Source organism: Myripristis murdjan, chromosome 8, assembly GCF_902150065.1.
Source record: "Myripristis murdjan chromosome 8, fMyrMur1.1, whole genome shotgun sequence".
NCBI lineage: Eukaryota > Metazoa > Chordata > Actinopteri > Holocentriformes > Holocentridae > Myripristis > Myripristis murdjan.
The window spans coordinates 19,030,444-19,046,538 of record NC_043987.1 but is presented as its reverse complement, the minus strand read 5'-3'; the positions used below and the strand labels follow the sequence as shown (position 1 = coordinate 19,046,538).

At 38.7% G+C, this 16,095-nt stretch overlaps 1 protein-coding gene across 3 annotated transcripts; it reads left to right on the top strand.

Annotated features, from left to right (window-relative positions):
- Positions 1-1,080: 1,080 nt before the first annotated feature.
- On the top strand, positions 1,081-14,756 carry LOC115364488 (guanine nucleotide-binding protein G(o) subunit alpha-like). 3 transcript variants are annotated; one of them, XM_030059081.1, is made up of 10 exons: positions 1,081-1,257; positions 1,910-2,045; positions 2,147-2,238; positions 2,832-2,924; positions 3,664-3,824; positions 6,645-6,773; positions 10,071-10,200; positions 10,365-10,436; positions 12,363-12,472; positions 14,349-14,498. In XM_030059081.1, the coding sequence occupies exons 1-10, from the start codon at positions 1,219-1,221 to the stop codon at positions 14,359-14,361; spliced, it is 975 nt and encodes a 324-aa protein (XP_029914941.1). In that variant the 5' UTR covers positions 1,081-1,218; the 3' UTR covers positions 14,362-14,498. The 3 variants fall into 3 exon arrangements, with proteins under 3 accessions (XP_029914941.1, XP_029914939.1, XP_029914940.1); XM_030059079.1 differs by having other exon boundaries at positions 1,084-1,257; positions 12,385-12,472; positions 14,349-14,756; XM_030059080.1 differs by having other exon boundaries at positions 1,173-1,327; positions 12,385-12,472; positions 14,349-14,756.
- The last annotated feature ends 1,339 nt before the right edge of the window (positions 14,757-16,095 follow it).

Here is a 16,095-nt window from a genome sequence, read left to right as displayed (position 1 = left end):
TGGTGTCCTATTTTTTTTTTTTTTTTTTTTTTTTTTAACATAAAGCCAAATAAGATCATGTTAAATTTGAAAACACTGCCTACTTATATGATTCTTGATGGCATCTCACTGATATAATTTCTAACGCCTTGCCACCTGAAGCGCTAACTTTCACTGCAGGTGAGTATGCAAACTATGATCTGTAATAGCCACCTGAGGTCATATGGGGAAACTAAGGATAACGTGGAGCAACCCAAAGGCCCCTGGTATATCTGAGATTAAAAAAAAAAAAAAAAAAAAAAAAAACTCATGGCTTGCACTTTGTTGCCTATAGTCATTACCAACCCTCCCTCTTCTCTGTTCATCTTTCTTCCAAAAGATAACTGCACCAAAAACAAGCCAAAAACAAAACAAGGCTCTTGCCAGATGCGGTTTCTTTGCATTGCTGAGGGATTAATGCTTACAAATTTGTGCTCCCTTAACAATTTCAAATATTTAAGGATGAATCCCAGCATGAAGCAAGAAGCACAAAGTTTTACTACAGGGTGAAAAATACTGCTATGAATCAATGATCCATCCGGACCATGCAGGACATTTCACCTCTGCTTTGGGGTCAAAATTAACTTTTATTGGGCAACAGTCATCCTGATATATGGTATACTTTTGTGTCTGAGTCTCACTGAATTTTTGGTAGCCCAGATATAGGCCAATATGACAATTGGTGATTTATTCTACGTCACCAGCTATTGGAGCTTGCGTGCGTGCGTGCGTGCGTGAAGGCATCACATACATGTCAGCGACAGGCCTGCATCTACCCGTTCAACAGGTCATTGATCAGGAACACCATAACACCATTAATTAAAAATAATAATAATAATAAAAATAAATAAATAAAAATACATTAATCTGTTTAACAGCTTCGGTTTCAGTCAGTGTTTGCTTTAATAATCCCACTAAGTATGTTTTTAACACACACACACACACACACACACACACACACACACACACACACACACACACACACACACACACACACACACACACACACACACACACGCAAACATTGACCGGAAGTCGTTTGGATTCAACCTGGCGTACACTTGCCTGCACACGTGCCCTTGATTAAGAAGTGAAAATCGAGTTGCTTTTTTTCTCTCCGCTTTGTTTTGTCCTCAGAGAGCCTGTCCCCACACTGTATTTGCGTTTTGGTCTGAAAAACGGCCTCCAGCAGCTAAAGAGATGTTTAGTTGTCTGAATATCCTCCCAGTCCCGCTGCAGGTAGTAAATCCGCTGGGTGGCTGGCTTGTAGTTTTCCTACCAACTCCCTGAGGTCTCTCATGGTTAGCAAGTGTGTGTTTTTTTTTTTTTTTTTTAGCTTAGTGTGTTAACTATGACTTAGAGTGCGGCAATTTAATAATTATTTTTGCTAACTGATATGCAAAGCTACCAGTCGAGTCAAATTTCTGGAAAAAGGAAAAAAGTACATGCGCAAATATGTCATTTCTAACAGTCAAGGCTAACCATATAGCGGACTAAAGTGGAAAATATACATTTCACTTGTAACATAATATATATTTTAAGAATATGTTGCAATATATACAAAAGAAAGGCCCCAAACTGTATTTGTACATAGATGAAGTTAGTTTTAAGTGTTGTGTGTCGCCAAAATATATTTTTGATGCAGAAAATTTTCCATAGCAGGTCCTGTTTCCAAAATGAATGCCATCTACATGTGCATGTACATATTTTGAGCTAATTTCTGTAGCTTTGATATTGAAATGCCTCTCTAAACATAATTTGAAGTGTGTGTGAAAATTTATTTTGAGTGCCATTTTGTAAGGCCAAAGTCCAAGTGCTTACAGGTTGAACATGAAAAATGTGAGGAAAAAAACAATCTTCCTCCCTCAGTGTATTTTTCCCTTGGCTGCAGATTTGCCTGGGAATGTGCCTGCACCAGGATATTACCGAGGAGAATAAAAGGGCCGAAATCCAGAGCTCTAAAATAGAACAAGACCTGCGCGAACATGCCAAGATTGAGATGAATGTGGTTAAAATCCTCTTGCTTGGTAAGTCAAACGTGTTCCTGACGGTTTTGTGTCTTTTCTTAAACCGTGTCACCGAGTTGTTGACATGCCAAGTGAAATGATGTATCTGGCTTATGGATCAGGGGCTGCAGAGAGTGGAAAGAGCACCTTGATCAAACAGATGAAGATAATCCACAGTAATGGATTCTCCAGACAGGAGCTCATTAGCTTTAAGGTACTGGGCTTAACATATATTTATAACTGAGACAAACCACATGCTGTAATGAAAGTGAGGAGTTAATATATTATTTAGCAAGTGGACTAGCTTGCAAAAATATTGTTCTTGGAAAAATGCAGGGATCACATTTTCAAAAGTATAGCAAAAACTGAGTACAGCTGAGTGAATTGATAGATGTGAAATGAGCCTTGGTTTGATAGGATCACTGGATGAATGTGTGAAGTTGAGGAGTTTAGTCTTTGAGGTGATAATAAGCGATAGTGAGTGATAATGAGTAAAGAATTGTGCCGCAAGTTTTGAATGCAAAGTGCCTTTAAAGTTTAGAGCACGGATGTTTCCAAGACCTTCATTGCATTGGTTTATCCTTTTGTCAGACCAATTGTAAGCTTGTAAGCTGCTCCTGGCCTTGGATCAAATTCTGACATTTTCTCCCACAGTTGCTTTATCTTTTTTCTATATTTTTCCATAAAAAATAAGAAAAAGGGAAGCTACAGCTGGTCAGTTGCATTTGAATCTAAAATAACTGTCAGCTTTAACAGTGTCACATCAGTCAATCGACAAAATGTTGTCTGTCACGTCATCGTCCACAGCCTGCTGTACTTGACAACGTCCTGACCTCTATGAAGTTTGTTCTGCGGGGCATGGGCATGCTGAGGATAAATCTTGCCAACAAGAAGAACAAGGTACAGAGAATATGGATTTCAGATTAAGCAGGAACTTTTTCATTACCCATTGTCTTTTTTTCCATCTAGTTATAACTGTATCCCTCCTTTATCACGCTAGATGTCAGTCTTTATCTTGTGTACCTGACTGTCCAGCAGTCGTTCTGACATAGAGTTGTGTCTAACTGGTCAGCAGACACTTGCAGAAGATAAGTAAGAGGACGATTCAGTCACTCCAAATATCAGGAAATGTGACAGCGAGGAAGGAAATATTAAAAAGCCTTTATTGTACTTGCTATATCATTAAAAAGCCAACATGTTTCAACCACTCACGGTCCTCATCAGGGGTTTATAAACACCTATCACCTATATGGTTGGAAGTACAGCCAGTAGCAGGCAATCACCTGACTGTGAGAATATCATGAGAATTAAATGCAGAATTAACAAAAAACACAGGAGATTACACAGAAAAATATGTCATAAGCATCGCAAATGGAAAATAGGTACCCATCGGTACTCTGCATAGGAGTTACTCAATTGAAGTATGAGATCATCTTATTCTAATGACTGTGAGCCATCAAGTCTGTGCCATTTCCATTGTCTGGTAGTAAGTCTGTAAAAGCATTAGTTTTTCTCATATCAGTTAGAGTGAACATTTTTTCAGCATACTCTGTTAATACATTGTGTGTATGAATGTGGCTGGAATGACTAGAGCGCCCCCTTTCTAATGGTGTTTTGTATGTTCTCCTATCCTGCTCAGGCACACGCACGCTCCATCCTGTCCTGTGGCCACTGTTTAGGGGAGGACCAGGAGCTTCTTCCTTTTGTTGCCCATGCTTTCTGTGCCCTCTGGGCTGACCAGGGGGTGCGGGCTGCAGCAGCCAGGGGTTACGAGTTTGAGCTGAATGACTCTGCCCTCTAGTAAGTAGCATGACGTTAAATGACCTACATCTGTACAATGCCTCAATTATGACTGACCATAAAATTGCCAGGGGAAATTGCGCAGAAAGAAACATGTCATCACATCATGTCAATACACTACAACAGTAAAACAAGCGTCGAGAATAAATCTTCTCCAGGAAATGATTCTCCTGACATTTGGAAAATTGGAGGCTTAATAGGTCCAAATTAAAACAGCACTGCAGATATCCAGGAAGACAGGAACTGTGGGCACAGATGAAATGGTCATGATTAAAGTGTTTGTTTTCTTGTTTGGTGAGCAAGAAGTGAGACTTCAAGTGTGAAGCTATGACTTGGTGAGGGGAGGTGATTCTGCTACAGAGCTGGCATCAGCTACATGTGTCAAGACTCACAAATTTAGTTGCATTTTATCCTGTGCAAAGCCTCTGAAGAGCCAAACACTCAGTAGGTGTCCATTACCCTGCAAATTATGTCCATATATCATGAAATAGAACAAATTAGAATAGAGACAGTGTTTTTCCAACAGCCTGGCGTGGAAGACACTTCATCTTTATGTGGGCAGTTTTTCCCCCAATAGCTGCCCTTCACAAATGCTACAGTTGTGCTCTTTCAATAAGGTATTACAGAAAGCATCCTGTAAAGTGTCATGAAAACCAGAGGCAGTACTTGCTATAGTTCATTTGTGGAGTGTGTGTTGCATCATCAGCTGAAGTGGGGATGATGAACTGAAGTGGGGAATACAGTTCATTGCCATTGTTAGTTGGGTTGTGCATCATTAGTTGCATGACACTTGTCGACTGTAATGTTTTTAAAGGGTAAATCCACCCTAAAACACTGCAGCACGGTTCAAAATCAGCAATGGTAAAGTACATTGAATTTCTGGGGCAATTTTATTGTTATATTTTTCTTAGTTCTGGTGATACCTGGCCTGATATAGGTGGCATGACACCAGGATATTATCAGCACAAGTACAATAGAGTTTGATAGCAGAAAATGTGGATATTGGATGGATATTCATGAAGTAATACAGAGAGAAATCTATTGTATAAGAGGTAGTGATGCTAATATCTCCACTGACAGAAGCCTCAATAGACCATAATGCCATGCAGATGGAAGACATGATAGGTCTGAATAAGAGGCACAAGTCTCACTTTTCTCAGCCTGAAAACTCCCCTTTTCACTTTCTTTTTATTACTTTTTTTTTTTATCTCCCCATCTATACATGTAACCCACAATGAATGCTTTCTGAAGTTTTTCAAAAGGCATACTAAAAAATGTAGTAAATATCTGAAAAAGGCATTTTCTATACCTATATATATCTATATGTATAGATATATTTATTTTTTACCACAGTTAACCTTCAAATGGACTGATTTAAAGTATTTCTTATCTCATAGGCACCAGGATGATTTCTGCCATGTTAAATCCTGGTACTTCAGCTGAGAAAGATGAGGACATGACTGCTTCATTATCGGAACTCAATAAAGGTGTCTGTGGTTGGGAGCTGCAGGATGATATGACACTACATTTGCTCCATTTCCGTGTTCTCACTCTGCTAGATCCACATTGATCTCTTTCTCCTGAAATATTGGGTTAGACTGTGTCGTGACACACTTCCTGACTTCCCCAGGACTTCAAGGACAGGAGGCCCTACCATGTGCAAAATGACTTCTTGGTTATCAGCTTTGACATGAACTAAACTACTAATGTCGGTGAGATGTTTGCAGTCATGAAAGATTAAATATTGATGAAAACATGCTGTATTTGGGTATTAGCTTCTATCAAAGCTAGTTTTAGCAACAGCAGTTTCTTTCTCTCTAAGAAATGGAATTTTAGACATGGAAATCTTCCTTATAAACCAAGCACCGTGTTTCTGGATGACTATTCTGTAAGACAGCAGCGTGGTGGAGAATAGCAGGTGGTGTGAGGATAATGCCCTCTTTACGGCATGTGTTTCCCCTTTTGGGTGTAGCTTCTCTGTGAGTGTGCCAGGTCATATCAACCCCCCCAGTGCTGCTGAGGCTGCCCAATGTCTCTGCTCCTATTCCTCCTGGTCTTTTTGCCGCACTGAATTACTACTGCACCTCCAACACCCTGACATGCTGTAGGTTTCCTCTTTGCATCTCATGTGTAGCAGGGACTCAAAAGTAGGGTTCTTTAGGACATTGAACATGCACCCCTGATGTGTGTTGGGATGAGATTGAACCAGACTTGAATGTCACCCGTCTCCTAGCTGGATGAGGTGGAGGGAGTGAGGGCCGAAGGTGGTAGTGCTGACTGCATCATGTAGCTATCTGCACACATTGGCCTGTGGCTTCATATCCCATGCCAGCTGCCCTCGGTTGATTTGGTAAAGAGTTTGAATGACCAAAGTTTAGTTTTAGTAAGAGTCAGGTCATTTCTTCCTTCCACAGTGACAAAGGGGAGTTGGGTAAGTGCTGTTAAATGGAAGGCTGATTTTTATTAATCAAGTATTCAGGAAAACCTTTTCTAGTTGAACAATGGCTATGATGAGTTATGAATGCAGGGTATTATGTAGTTGAGTAATCACCAGTCACTGTCATCACAAATGACCACACATACCGTATTATGTACCAGAGCATACCTTGTCGCATCTTAACAGCTGCTCTCATCACAAAGCCATAGCTGCCTTGGCCTTAAGTTAATAAAAAACATAAGGCAGCATTTCCCATAACCCACAGAAGTATGCGTACAGAAACAGGGTGTGTCCACTGCAGTGTTCATGTTTTTATTTTGTTTTTGAGGTTTCCATTGTGTGATGAATTGGTGATGTTTCTCACTTTTTTGTGTCATTTCCAGTTTTTTCGAGAACATGAATCGGATCATCGCTCCCAACTACATTCCCACAGAGACAGATGTTCTGAGAGTCAGAGTGAGGACCTGTGGAGTCATTGAGACACAGTTTCAAGTGAATGAAATGGTCTTTCGGTAAGGCACATTACGCTTGTAGTGCAATTACAAAAGTGGTTTAAATATAATATGTTGCTGGGCACGGAGAACGTTTACCTGGCTGGAAATTCATATAATACCTGGCATCGCCAAAATGCTTTTTAATGAATTCATAAGGCTGATTTTTAAAACTTCATCTTCATTATTTACAAATGAGAATAAAATCCCTTAAAGCATTTTAAAAAAGAAATTAAAATATCCATAATTTAGAGCTTTGAGTAACAAGTAACATTCCTGAAAATGCACCCTGTAGATTGAAATTATATTTCACTTTGGAACACTTTACCCTTTATGTTTTTATATTTGTGCATCATTAAATGAACAGGCAACCATCAGCACCAGCTACACTGTGGAGCCATAGTCAGCAGTGACATTCTGGCTTTTATTCCTCTCTCCATTCATTCAGAATCACTTCAGTACCCTAAAAATATCACATTTGAAATTCATACTTTATGTATTGTGTTATGACACACCACAGTATCCTGCTACCCTTTAAAACAATTTGGATATTTGGTATTGTTTTTTAAAGTTTAATGAAGACATCCCAAAGATATAAATTGAAAATTGAGGCTGCACGCAGTACTGAACACAGGCCAGGAAAAAAGATGCACACATGCATGCATTTGGACATTGCTACATGCACAGGCAGTACAGTGCACAAGCATACAAACAAGCACCAAGCACAAATTTCAGGAACACTGGCAATAGCAATGTCTGAACTGGTTGTGTATATTGAGCCACATGTTAACCAAAAGTTAGTTATTGACTGTTAAAAGGCGATGCTATCTCCATTCTTTTCCAGGCTAAAAATAGTGACGTGGGTTAGCGTGATGAACACTACTGAGAAGCTACAGAATGATATAAAAACTCAAGAGGAAAAAATTAATACCAGTGATTAAGAATGTTTTCTACATTTTCTACATTTTATCCACATTTTACTGTGCAGCAGACCATTTGGTAAATCATACAAATCATGTGGGGGTACTAAAGATTTACAACAAATAATCAAAATTTCAAATTTGAATCTTGGTTGAAAGACCCATCCTTATAATGTTCTGCTTCTGTAGCAAACAAAGTTGTCCCACTAATAAACCACGGAACTGATAATTCGCTGCATAAAGAAAACATTTTCCCATGGAAATGTTTTCCGTGGGAAAATGAGAGAGACTGTGTTTCTCTAAGTGAATTTTTTTCTTATGAGAGTGAATCGAAGACAGGAAAGGAGCAGTTTAGTTTGGTATAGCATGTTGTCAGTGAAAACTGTTTCAGAACATTAGCATTTTTTCTGCATTTTTTATCAGATTTACTGGTTCCTTTGCTGTGTTGATGTCAGTAGCTTTGGTAAGGCTCTCGTGACCCTGCCTCACCACTGACTCACCAAGGGACCCCAAGCAAAGGCTGAACTCCTCTCACAGCTGGTGGAGGCAGCATCCTGAGGCATAATTCAGAGCCATGAAATATTGATGGTTTCACTCCTGCCTGTGTATTCCAGGAAAAAGAACAGAAACAGAGGAAGCACAGCAATGACCATTTTATTTTGAACCTCCACCGCTTTCTCGTTGAACTTTTCCTCTCATAGTAAGCAGCTAGTCATAATACTCCTGGCTCCTGATCCTCGTGCTCCCATGTACTTTGGCATTCAGGCCGAGTCTCTTGTCAGAAACATGATTCTCACTGTACAGAGCGGTGTTTGTATAATGTTACATGTAGCTTCTTCAAGCATACATTTACAACAGCAGTATATTATAGACATTCTTTATTTGAGATGAACGCTATCATAAGTATTTATTTTTCTGTTGTTGAGTAAGAAACAGAATTTAAGCCTAGTCTGTTTTACTGGCACTGTACTGAAATATTCCAACCAATTCCAGCCAGCCAACACATATATTGCAGCCTGTCACTTTTGTGTCTCTGTCATTCTGACAGTATTCTTGGTATCCACAGATAATTTGGCCATAACTCAAGAATTCCTATGTCAGTTATGACAACTTTTCACAGAAATGTCTAATAGGATAAAATGATGGACGTGATGACATTTTATGTCCAAAAGGTCAAAGGTCAACTTCACTGTGGCATCATATTCTGCAAAAACACTTTTCTGGTCATCATTCAACACCATAACACAGGAACGGAAGGGGAGATTGTGACCATATTTCACATTTGGCCGGATGCTGAATTGGTGACACTGATCTTGGATGCCCACCTTGAAACGGTACTGATTGTACATCCACGTTTTAGAATTTTTTGCTTCTTTGCAGTAACATACATTCTCAAGCATTGTCTGCTTGTCACGGCTTCAACTTTGTGTTCTATCAGAAGCAGCTTTATTGACCAAGCTTATGAACACAGACAAAAAATTTGACTGTTTTGTGAGTTTGGACAGACATGGATGTAAACTTCAACGTCACTGGTTGACGGAGGCATACAGCTGCAAGGTGTTATTTGTAGTTTTTCCTCGGATTTAGGTTTGATGTGAATGATTTTGTACATCTGAACATAGGAGCCATTTCAGCGAGATGACTGATGATTTTCCTCTTTTGCCACTACACATACTGACATTTACGGCTTATTGTCCCCCAGCTTGTTAAAACTGGTTCTAGACTCCCAGAGGATAAACGTTTCATTACCTCTGACAGGAGTAATGCACCTGGAGACTGTCTACCCCAAATGGGACCTTATTACCTGTGTCACCAAGACCCACAGCTTTACTTAGTGCAGGATCCTCTGTATCCTTTTTTCTCAGTAAATGACTTGAATATTTTCACCTTTTTAAAATTTAACTGAATGTGGTGCTATTTAAGAACACATGTATTGTTGTCTTGTCCATGGAAGTCTGATGATTTTATCTATTATTTGAGCTGAATGGCCTTCGCTTTTTTATTGCAATGTGACTTTTGGTGGAAGTAGTGGCAACAATGAAAACAAAAAGTTAGGTGGACATGTAGAATTTTGTAATATTTGTTTTTAACAGCCTGATGTCACACTTTTTGCTAACTCATTAAAAATGCTGGGCCTAATCACCTGAGAGTGCACTGTCTGCTGCAGTGGAGGAATGTCATGCATTATAAATTGGTGTGGAGTGACTGGAAGAATGACACATGGGGAAGTGGATCTAATCCAACTTATCAATTTTGCCGCATGCATTTGGTTCTTGTACTAATAAGCCATGATGCAGTCGCGTAATCATACATTCACTGTATTTGATAAGTGATGATTAGTGTATCATTGGTGAGATAAAGTGTGATTGTCAGTGAGCCTGATGTTTCTTGTTGACAGGATGTATGATGTAGGGGGCCAGCGGAGCCAGAAGAGAAAGTGGCTGAGCTGCTTTGATTGTGTTCAGGCCGTGCTGTTTGTGGTGGCTCTCAGTGGCTATGACAGGAGCCTGATGGAGGACTTCTCCACGGTACGCTTTGATGAAAAGCATCAAATAGCTTTTTATGCAGTACCATTTGACATCTGTGTGTGTAGAGACATTGACTGTTGGTTATAGTCTCATAAATCACTAAGTATGATAGTATTTGTACTTGGCCTTCCTCTCCTTTCTCTTTTCATGTTCTTCCATACTAGAACCGTCTGCAGGAAAGCCTTGAACTTTTTACATCCATCTGCACCAACACGGTTTTTAAGAACTCTGCACTGGTAAGTTTGTTTGTTCTTGATTTGCACCTCCTACTTCAGAGAGCACCCAGTCTTTAATCAGAAATGACTTATTTTCTCAAACGTGAATGCTAATACTCTGAGCTTGGGCCTACGCAGAATACTTCATACATCGATCAAAGTTTTTCTTTCCTCTTGCTTTTGCCAGTGTGTTGTGCACAGATTGTGTGTCTGTCATGTCTGCATAGAGCCCAGGTAAATGTGTGGGGGAAGTGAAGCACTGAGTGCCCTTTGGTAATCACTCTTGCCAAGCAGACAGGGCACAATCTAACTATGATTGCCTCTGTCATGGATAATTGGCATTGAAAGTATAATTGAAGTGTAGGTGATTTCTGTTTAGTGTGTTTACTGGATGTGCTATTTCAAACCATGTGTAATGAGTTTTTTTTTTGTTGTTGTTGTTGATTTTTTTTTTTTTTTTTTTTTTTTATGCTGTCAAATTTTGAGCCTATTGATATGGGCATCTATGAGTCACTTGTTGGTCACTGGCATTTATATATCAGTACTTAATTAGCTCACAGCATTTGGGTGGGGTTTTCCTTTAGCCATTTCCTCTAACATCTTGCTGATTGCATTTTTAATGCATAGCAGCCAATTATTTGTGTATCACCTGTGTGAGGATAGCGCTACAGAGGTGGAATTCATTTTAACACAAGATGCCTTGAGATTTTGCCTATCTATAGATCATGGGTCAGAGTCTGAACCAAAAGTTATGTAGTCCACACAAAACAAAGTTTTAAGGGCATATTAATCATTACCCAACATATTAACATAACATGTACTGTAATGAGCCTTTAACAGAAAACTGGACAGGTCAGCATGTTTTCACGTCCATTTTCTCTGCTGACATACACAGTAAAATTAGGCGACAGAGTGCACTAAAATACACTTGGAGTATTTAATGTCCCGTTGTGGGGTATGATTTATTTTTGTGACATTTCAGTGAAAGGTCTCCCATGATATCCATTAGGAAACAATAGTAAAATGTCATATTTAATGCTTTCATGCTGAGTCCGCCTGTCACTGTTTTAGTGCCAGGTAGTCTATGTTTCAATCAACTCCAAACCATTGCAAAGTCTGAAACACAAGCAGTAAGCCTGATGAAAGAGACGAGTGGTGGTTCTTTACTGTCTGTGTTTTGGCACTTTTCTAATAGTAGATTATAACTGATGTGTCTCTGCATAGCAGGTAATGGGTTGTATTTTGTCCTGTGTGAGCGAACAGATGCTGAGGAGAACAGGTTCTTACAGAGGGGGTTCTCAGTGCTAGTGCTCTCAGATGGACCAGGATGAATGAGTTTAGATTCAGTCTCTGTCTGGAGATGCACAAAAAAATAGCATTTGTTTATGATATTATTTCTGTTATTTAAATTCAGTATATTGATGATGGTACCTGCAAACATGAGTAAGTCACAACTTTGCAAAACATAAAATTTCACATGATCGTAGATGGAAAAGATCAAATAGCGCCAGTATTGTTAGTGGAATAGCATAATATGACTAATGTTGCTGGGCAACAGTCACAGAAATCTAGTGATTTAGTTGAAATAGCATAAATCCTTAATGTTTGAATTAGAATATAATAGAATGGCTTTGTAATTGTACATATTCATTGTACAACGAAATTTAAAGTGCAATCCTTTCCAAAGTGCCCCAGAAGATAAAATCAGTATGCTACTTAGTATACTAATTATATTATATACAGTATACTAATTACTTAATACTTAACAAAAACACAAAAGGAATCTTGTATGTTTGCTGTTATTTTGTATTTTTATGTGTTTATTGATATTTTAAGTGTAGACTTGATGCATTTTAGAGTCATAATTCATGCTGTGACAAACTGCAACTGAAAGGCATTGACAGGTGGTTGATTTGAATGTTGTCTCTGTCTGATTGTTGTTCAAAGTGTTCATGGTATCTTTCTCAAGATTCTGTTCATGAACAAAACCGACCTTTTCCGGGAGAAGATCCTATACTCTGGGAGACACTTGCGATTTTACCTTCCCAGTTACAAAGGTATGCTTGTGTGACTTTTTCTGCATTGATTTTCTTGTATATGTACATACAGAGTTGAGTGGGGTCCAAAAGCCAGGATCTCTTTTGTATCATCATTTCTAGAAAGCTAATTTGCAACAATATAACATCATTTTTCATTAAGTAAAAAGTTTTTATTAAAAGTCAGCATTTCTCCACATTTAAGCTTGCCACCCAGAATTTGAGACTTTGCATTATTTAAGCTGTCTTTTAAAACATCCCAGAGATTACCTTTTGATGTTTCAGTATGCTTCCCATTTCTTTTCTCAGATGTTCCCAAAGTGGTTTAGCATGGTTGGGAAAGTCATAAAAGCCACTAGTCCTTCCTTTCCCTTCAGACAAGCCTAGCACAGCTTCAGTGCGTGTTTAGGATCATTATCCTGCTGAAAACATCTTCCTCCTCACAACTTTGAGCCAGAACGGATCACCTCCCTGTAGAATAAAGAACTGTTCCTTTTTAATCAGTGTGTAATTGATCGCAAACTTCACATAAGGTGAAACGACCCCACATCTGAATATTCCCACCACTTTGTTTTGCTTTATGCACTGTTCCTTTAAACTCTCATGCAGCTCCTAACATAAATTCTCCAGCTGCAACTGTAAAGCTCCAGCTTTGATTAATCTATAAACAAATATTCCCTCTAGTCTTGAACAGTTCAACAGTTGGTCCTCTCCCACTAAGGGTGCACTTTGCCTTTTGTCTTTGGACTGTATTCTCTTTATTCACTAGGCTTTATACCTTGAAGATGCTGTTCAGTGTTGTAACGATGTTGGCTTTATTCGCTGGTGTCTAGATGATTTGGTCACTTTAGATCTGCCCAGTCTTGCTCTGGATGAAAATGACTTGGTTTGTGAAAATGTCTCCAGTGTGTGTTGAACTGCCCCTTTAGAAACTCTCAATTTAACTGCATTTTACTGCTGTGATCGTTTTCAGGGCTCAAGAGAGCAATTTGATCACAAACTGCTGAGCTCACTAAGCTTTGAAATTGTTAGGAACAACTGGAAGATATTTTTCACTGGGAGTCCTCCAATCACAGTTACTTCCAGTGCCGACAATGATGCATATTAATTTGGATCATATTTATGTGGTGTGTTAGTGTCTTATATTGGTTGTCAAAAGACTAAAACAGTTTATACAGTGTATTAGGAGCAGACATTCATTGATACTTGAATGAAATGTATGGTGTGAAAACAGTCTGAGAATCCTTGCCAAGGAACTTAGCAAGTGTTTTTTTTTTTTTTTTTTTTAACTGGCATTTTTGGTTTGTAACAACCGTAAATAACGTTCTTGAGTGGACTCAAACTTTTGGACCCCGGTTTATGTTGAATGTGATTCTGATGTAGGATTCTCCAGTGAGAACTGCTTTCCCAGAGTAAACAGTAAACTAGGGGAAGTGTTTCCTAGAGCCTTGGCTTCCACAAGGAATTATTCATATCACTGTTTCTTCTTGTTTAGACTGACATGGTCACTCTATCCTCTCTTTTCACCAGGGAATCAAAATTCCCTCCTGCCAGACTTTTCACAGTATTCATACAAGGTCCCTCAGTGGCCAGATCATGCTCATGCATAATTCAGTCTCTTTTGTAGCATCATGTTTTTGATGTGTGTGGGTGGGGGGTGATGACAATGTGGAAGCCAAAGCCTTGTTTCATTAATATTGGATGAATTTGCTAATTAAATTGTCTTGATGTAATTAGGACTGGAAAGTTACTGTGAAAATGTTTCACTGGTGTCCACCTATTTAGCTCATGCAAGTATCATTCAGAGATTGCCGCCCAGTTAATTGAGTGTTTATATCACTGAACTTATTGGACCCTCTGCAGATGTTATGATCTCATCTTCCTTCGTCCCATACAGGAGCAGATGGTGAGGTGGATACTGCGGCACGTCACATCGCTGCCATGTTCGTGGCGTGTAACAGCAGGCCAGACCGGCCTGTGTACCAGCACTTCACCACTGCCACAGACACCTCTGACGTCCGGTTGGTCTTCCAGGTGGTCATGGATCAGATTATCGGGGATAATTTAGCGGCTGTCCCTCTGCTGTGAAGGTGTCCTGAAGACTTCAGCTTGTGTAAAGTGTTTTTACTCATGGACCACTGTAATTCAGTATTACTCAAAGCTATTTTTCCATGTGACACCCTCCCTTCTCCAGTTTAAAATAGCAAACTTTGAGAATACTTAAAGGTTTGGTTTAGGCACTTTCAGCTGCAGTGCAGTTTCGCCATTGTATTTTAAAGCATTCTTATTTATTTATTTTTTTAAATAAAATAATTACTGATAAATTTATCTGGTCATTTTGTTTTATATTGTTAAGTGAACACGTTTCTTCCCACCTTTAAGATCAGCTCCTGAATGATTATTATTTTCTCTGATCAGAAAAAAATAACTCGCTCAGCAGACAAATTGCAGTAACTCCTCAGTGAGATGTTGGCACACTCAGTGGCCACTTTATTAGGCCCACCTGTACAATTGAAAACAATCAAGTACAACTGTCCTGCCATAAAGTTTACTTTTATGATGCCTGTAATGTGCAGGTTTTCTTTTTGTCACAGTAATAGAGGTGTTCATTCAATTCTGTGTTTGGCATTCAGCTCATAGTTACTGCTGCTGTTGTACAGGACTGCGTTTTATTGAGAGCTGTTTCTAATATTCTGTCCCCCTTGTGTATATAAATAGGGAGGACAAAAAAATTAGAAACACCTCATTATAATGTAGTCTAGTACAAGACCTCTGCAAAATACAACCTCTGTAATAAACATGGGAATTAAATTAAATTTTTCTCCACAGTGTCAGCATAAACTGAACATTATAAACTTTCTTAAAACTTAGAATTCATGGCAGAGCTGTTGCTTTGAATTGCATTAGATTGTACAGATGGACCTAAGAAAGTGGCCACCGAGTGTATAATTGCTATATCTTTAGAGAAGTGCATCCATTTGCAACTTGAAAGTGATTTTTATGATGGAAATCCTTTCTTGAAATATAAAATGCCTATGCATTACCAACTACTGAGTTATCCAGATATTCCTGCTCAGTGACTGAAATGTATGTATGCTGAAAAATGCAGTAATAAATAGCACATTAGATTTGTTACTTCCAGCTGTTAGTGCAAAATGTGCTGGAGAAAACTGGAGATTTCTTGTTTCATAAACTTGTGTTAAGGTGCACAGGGGGTAACACTTGATATGTGATATTGTCATAGTGTTTGTTGTCATTTGCTCATTTTTATGGATTTTATTGAAGTCAGATATTCAAGTACATTGAAAGTCATGTCTGACTGTTAAAAACTGCATTTGTCTTTCCTGCGACACCTGATCTTGAAGCCAACTTAGGCAAAAAATGCTGTTTTGTGTATGACAAAGAAGTAATTTGTTTTGCAGAATTTCAACATCAGGCTGCAGTGTGATTAATTTATTAATGAAATCTCAGATCAAATATGTACATTGTTTTACATTACTTATAAGACAAATATGATAAACGATTATTCTGGTAAAATGGAACATGAAAAACAGCACATCTTTCATCCAGTGCAACAAAAGTGTGTAGAAATATAAACACACAACTTGAAAGGTCACATGCCTTCATCAGATAGACCACATCAT

What these genes read in the sequence shown, in the direction of transcription:
- LOC115364488 (XM_030059079.1), top strand. Translation starts at nt 1,219, where the DNA reads ATGTTTAGTTGTCTGAATATCCTCCCAGTCCCGCTGCAG. An exon ending in CTGAATGACTCTGCCCTCTA is followed by an intron (nt 3,825 to 6,644) that starts GTAAGTAGCATG and finishes TGTCATTTCCAG; the next exon opens with TTTTTTCGAGAACATGAATC. An exon ending in TTTTTAAGAACTCTGCACTG is followed by an intron (nt 10,437 to 12,384) that starts GTAAGTTTGTTT and finishes ATCTTTCTCAAG; the next exon opens with ATTCTGTTCATGAACAAAAC.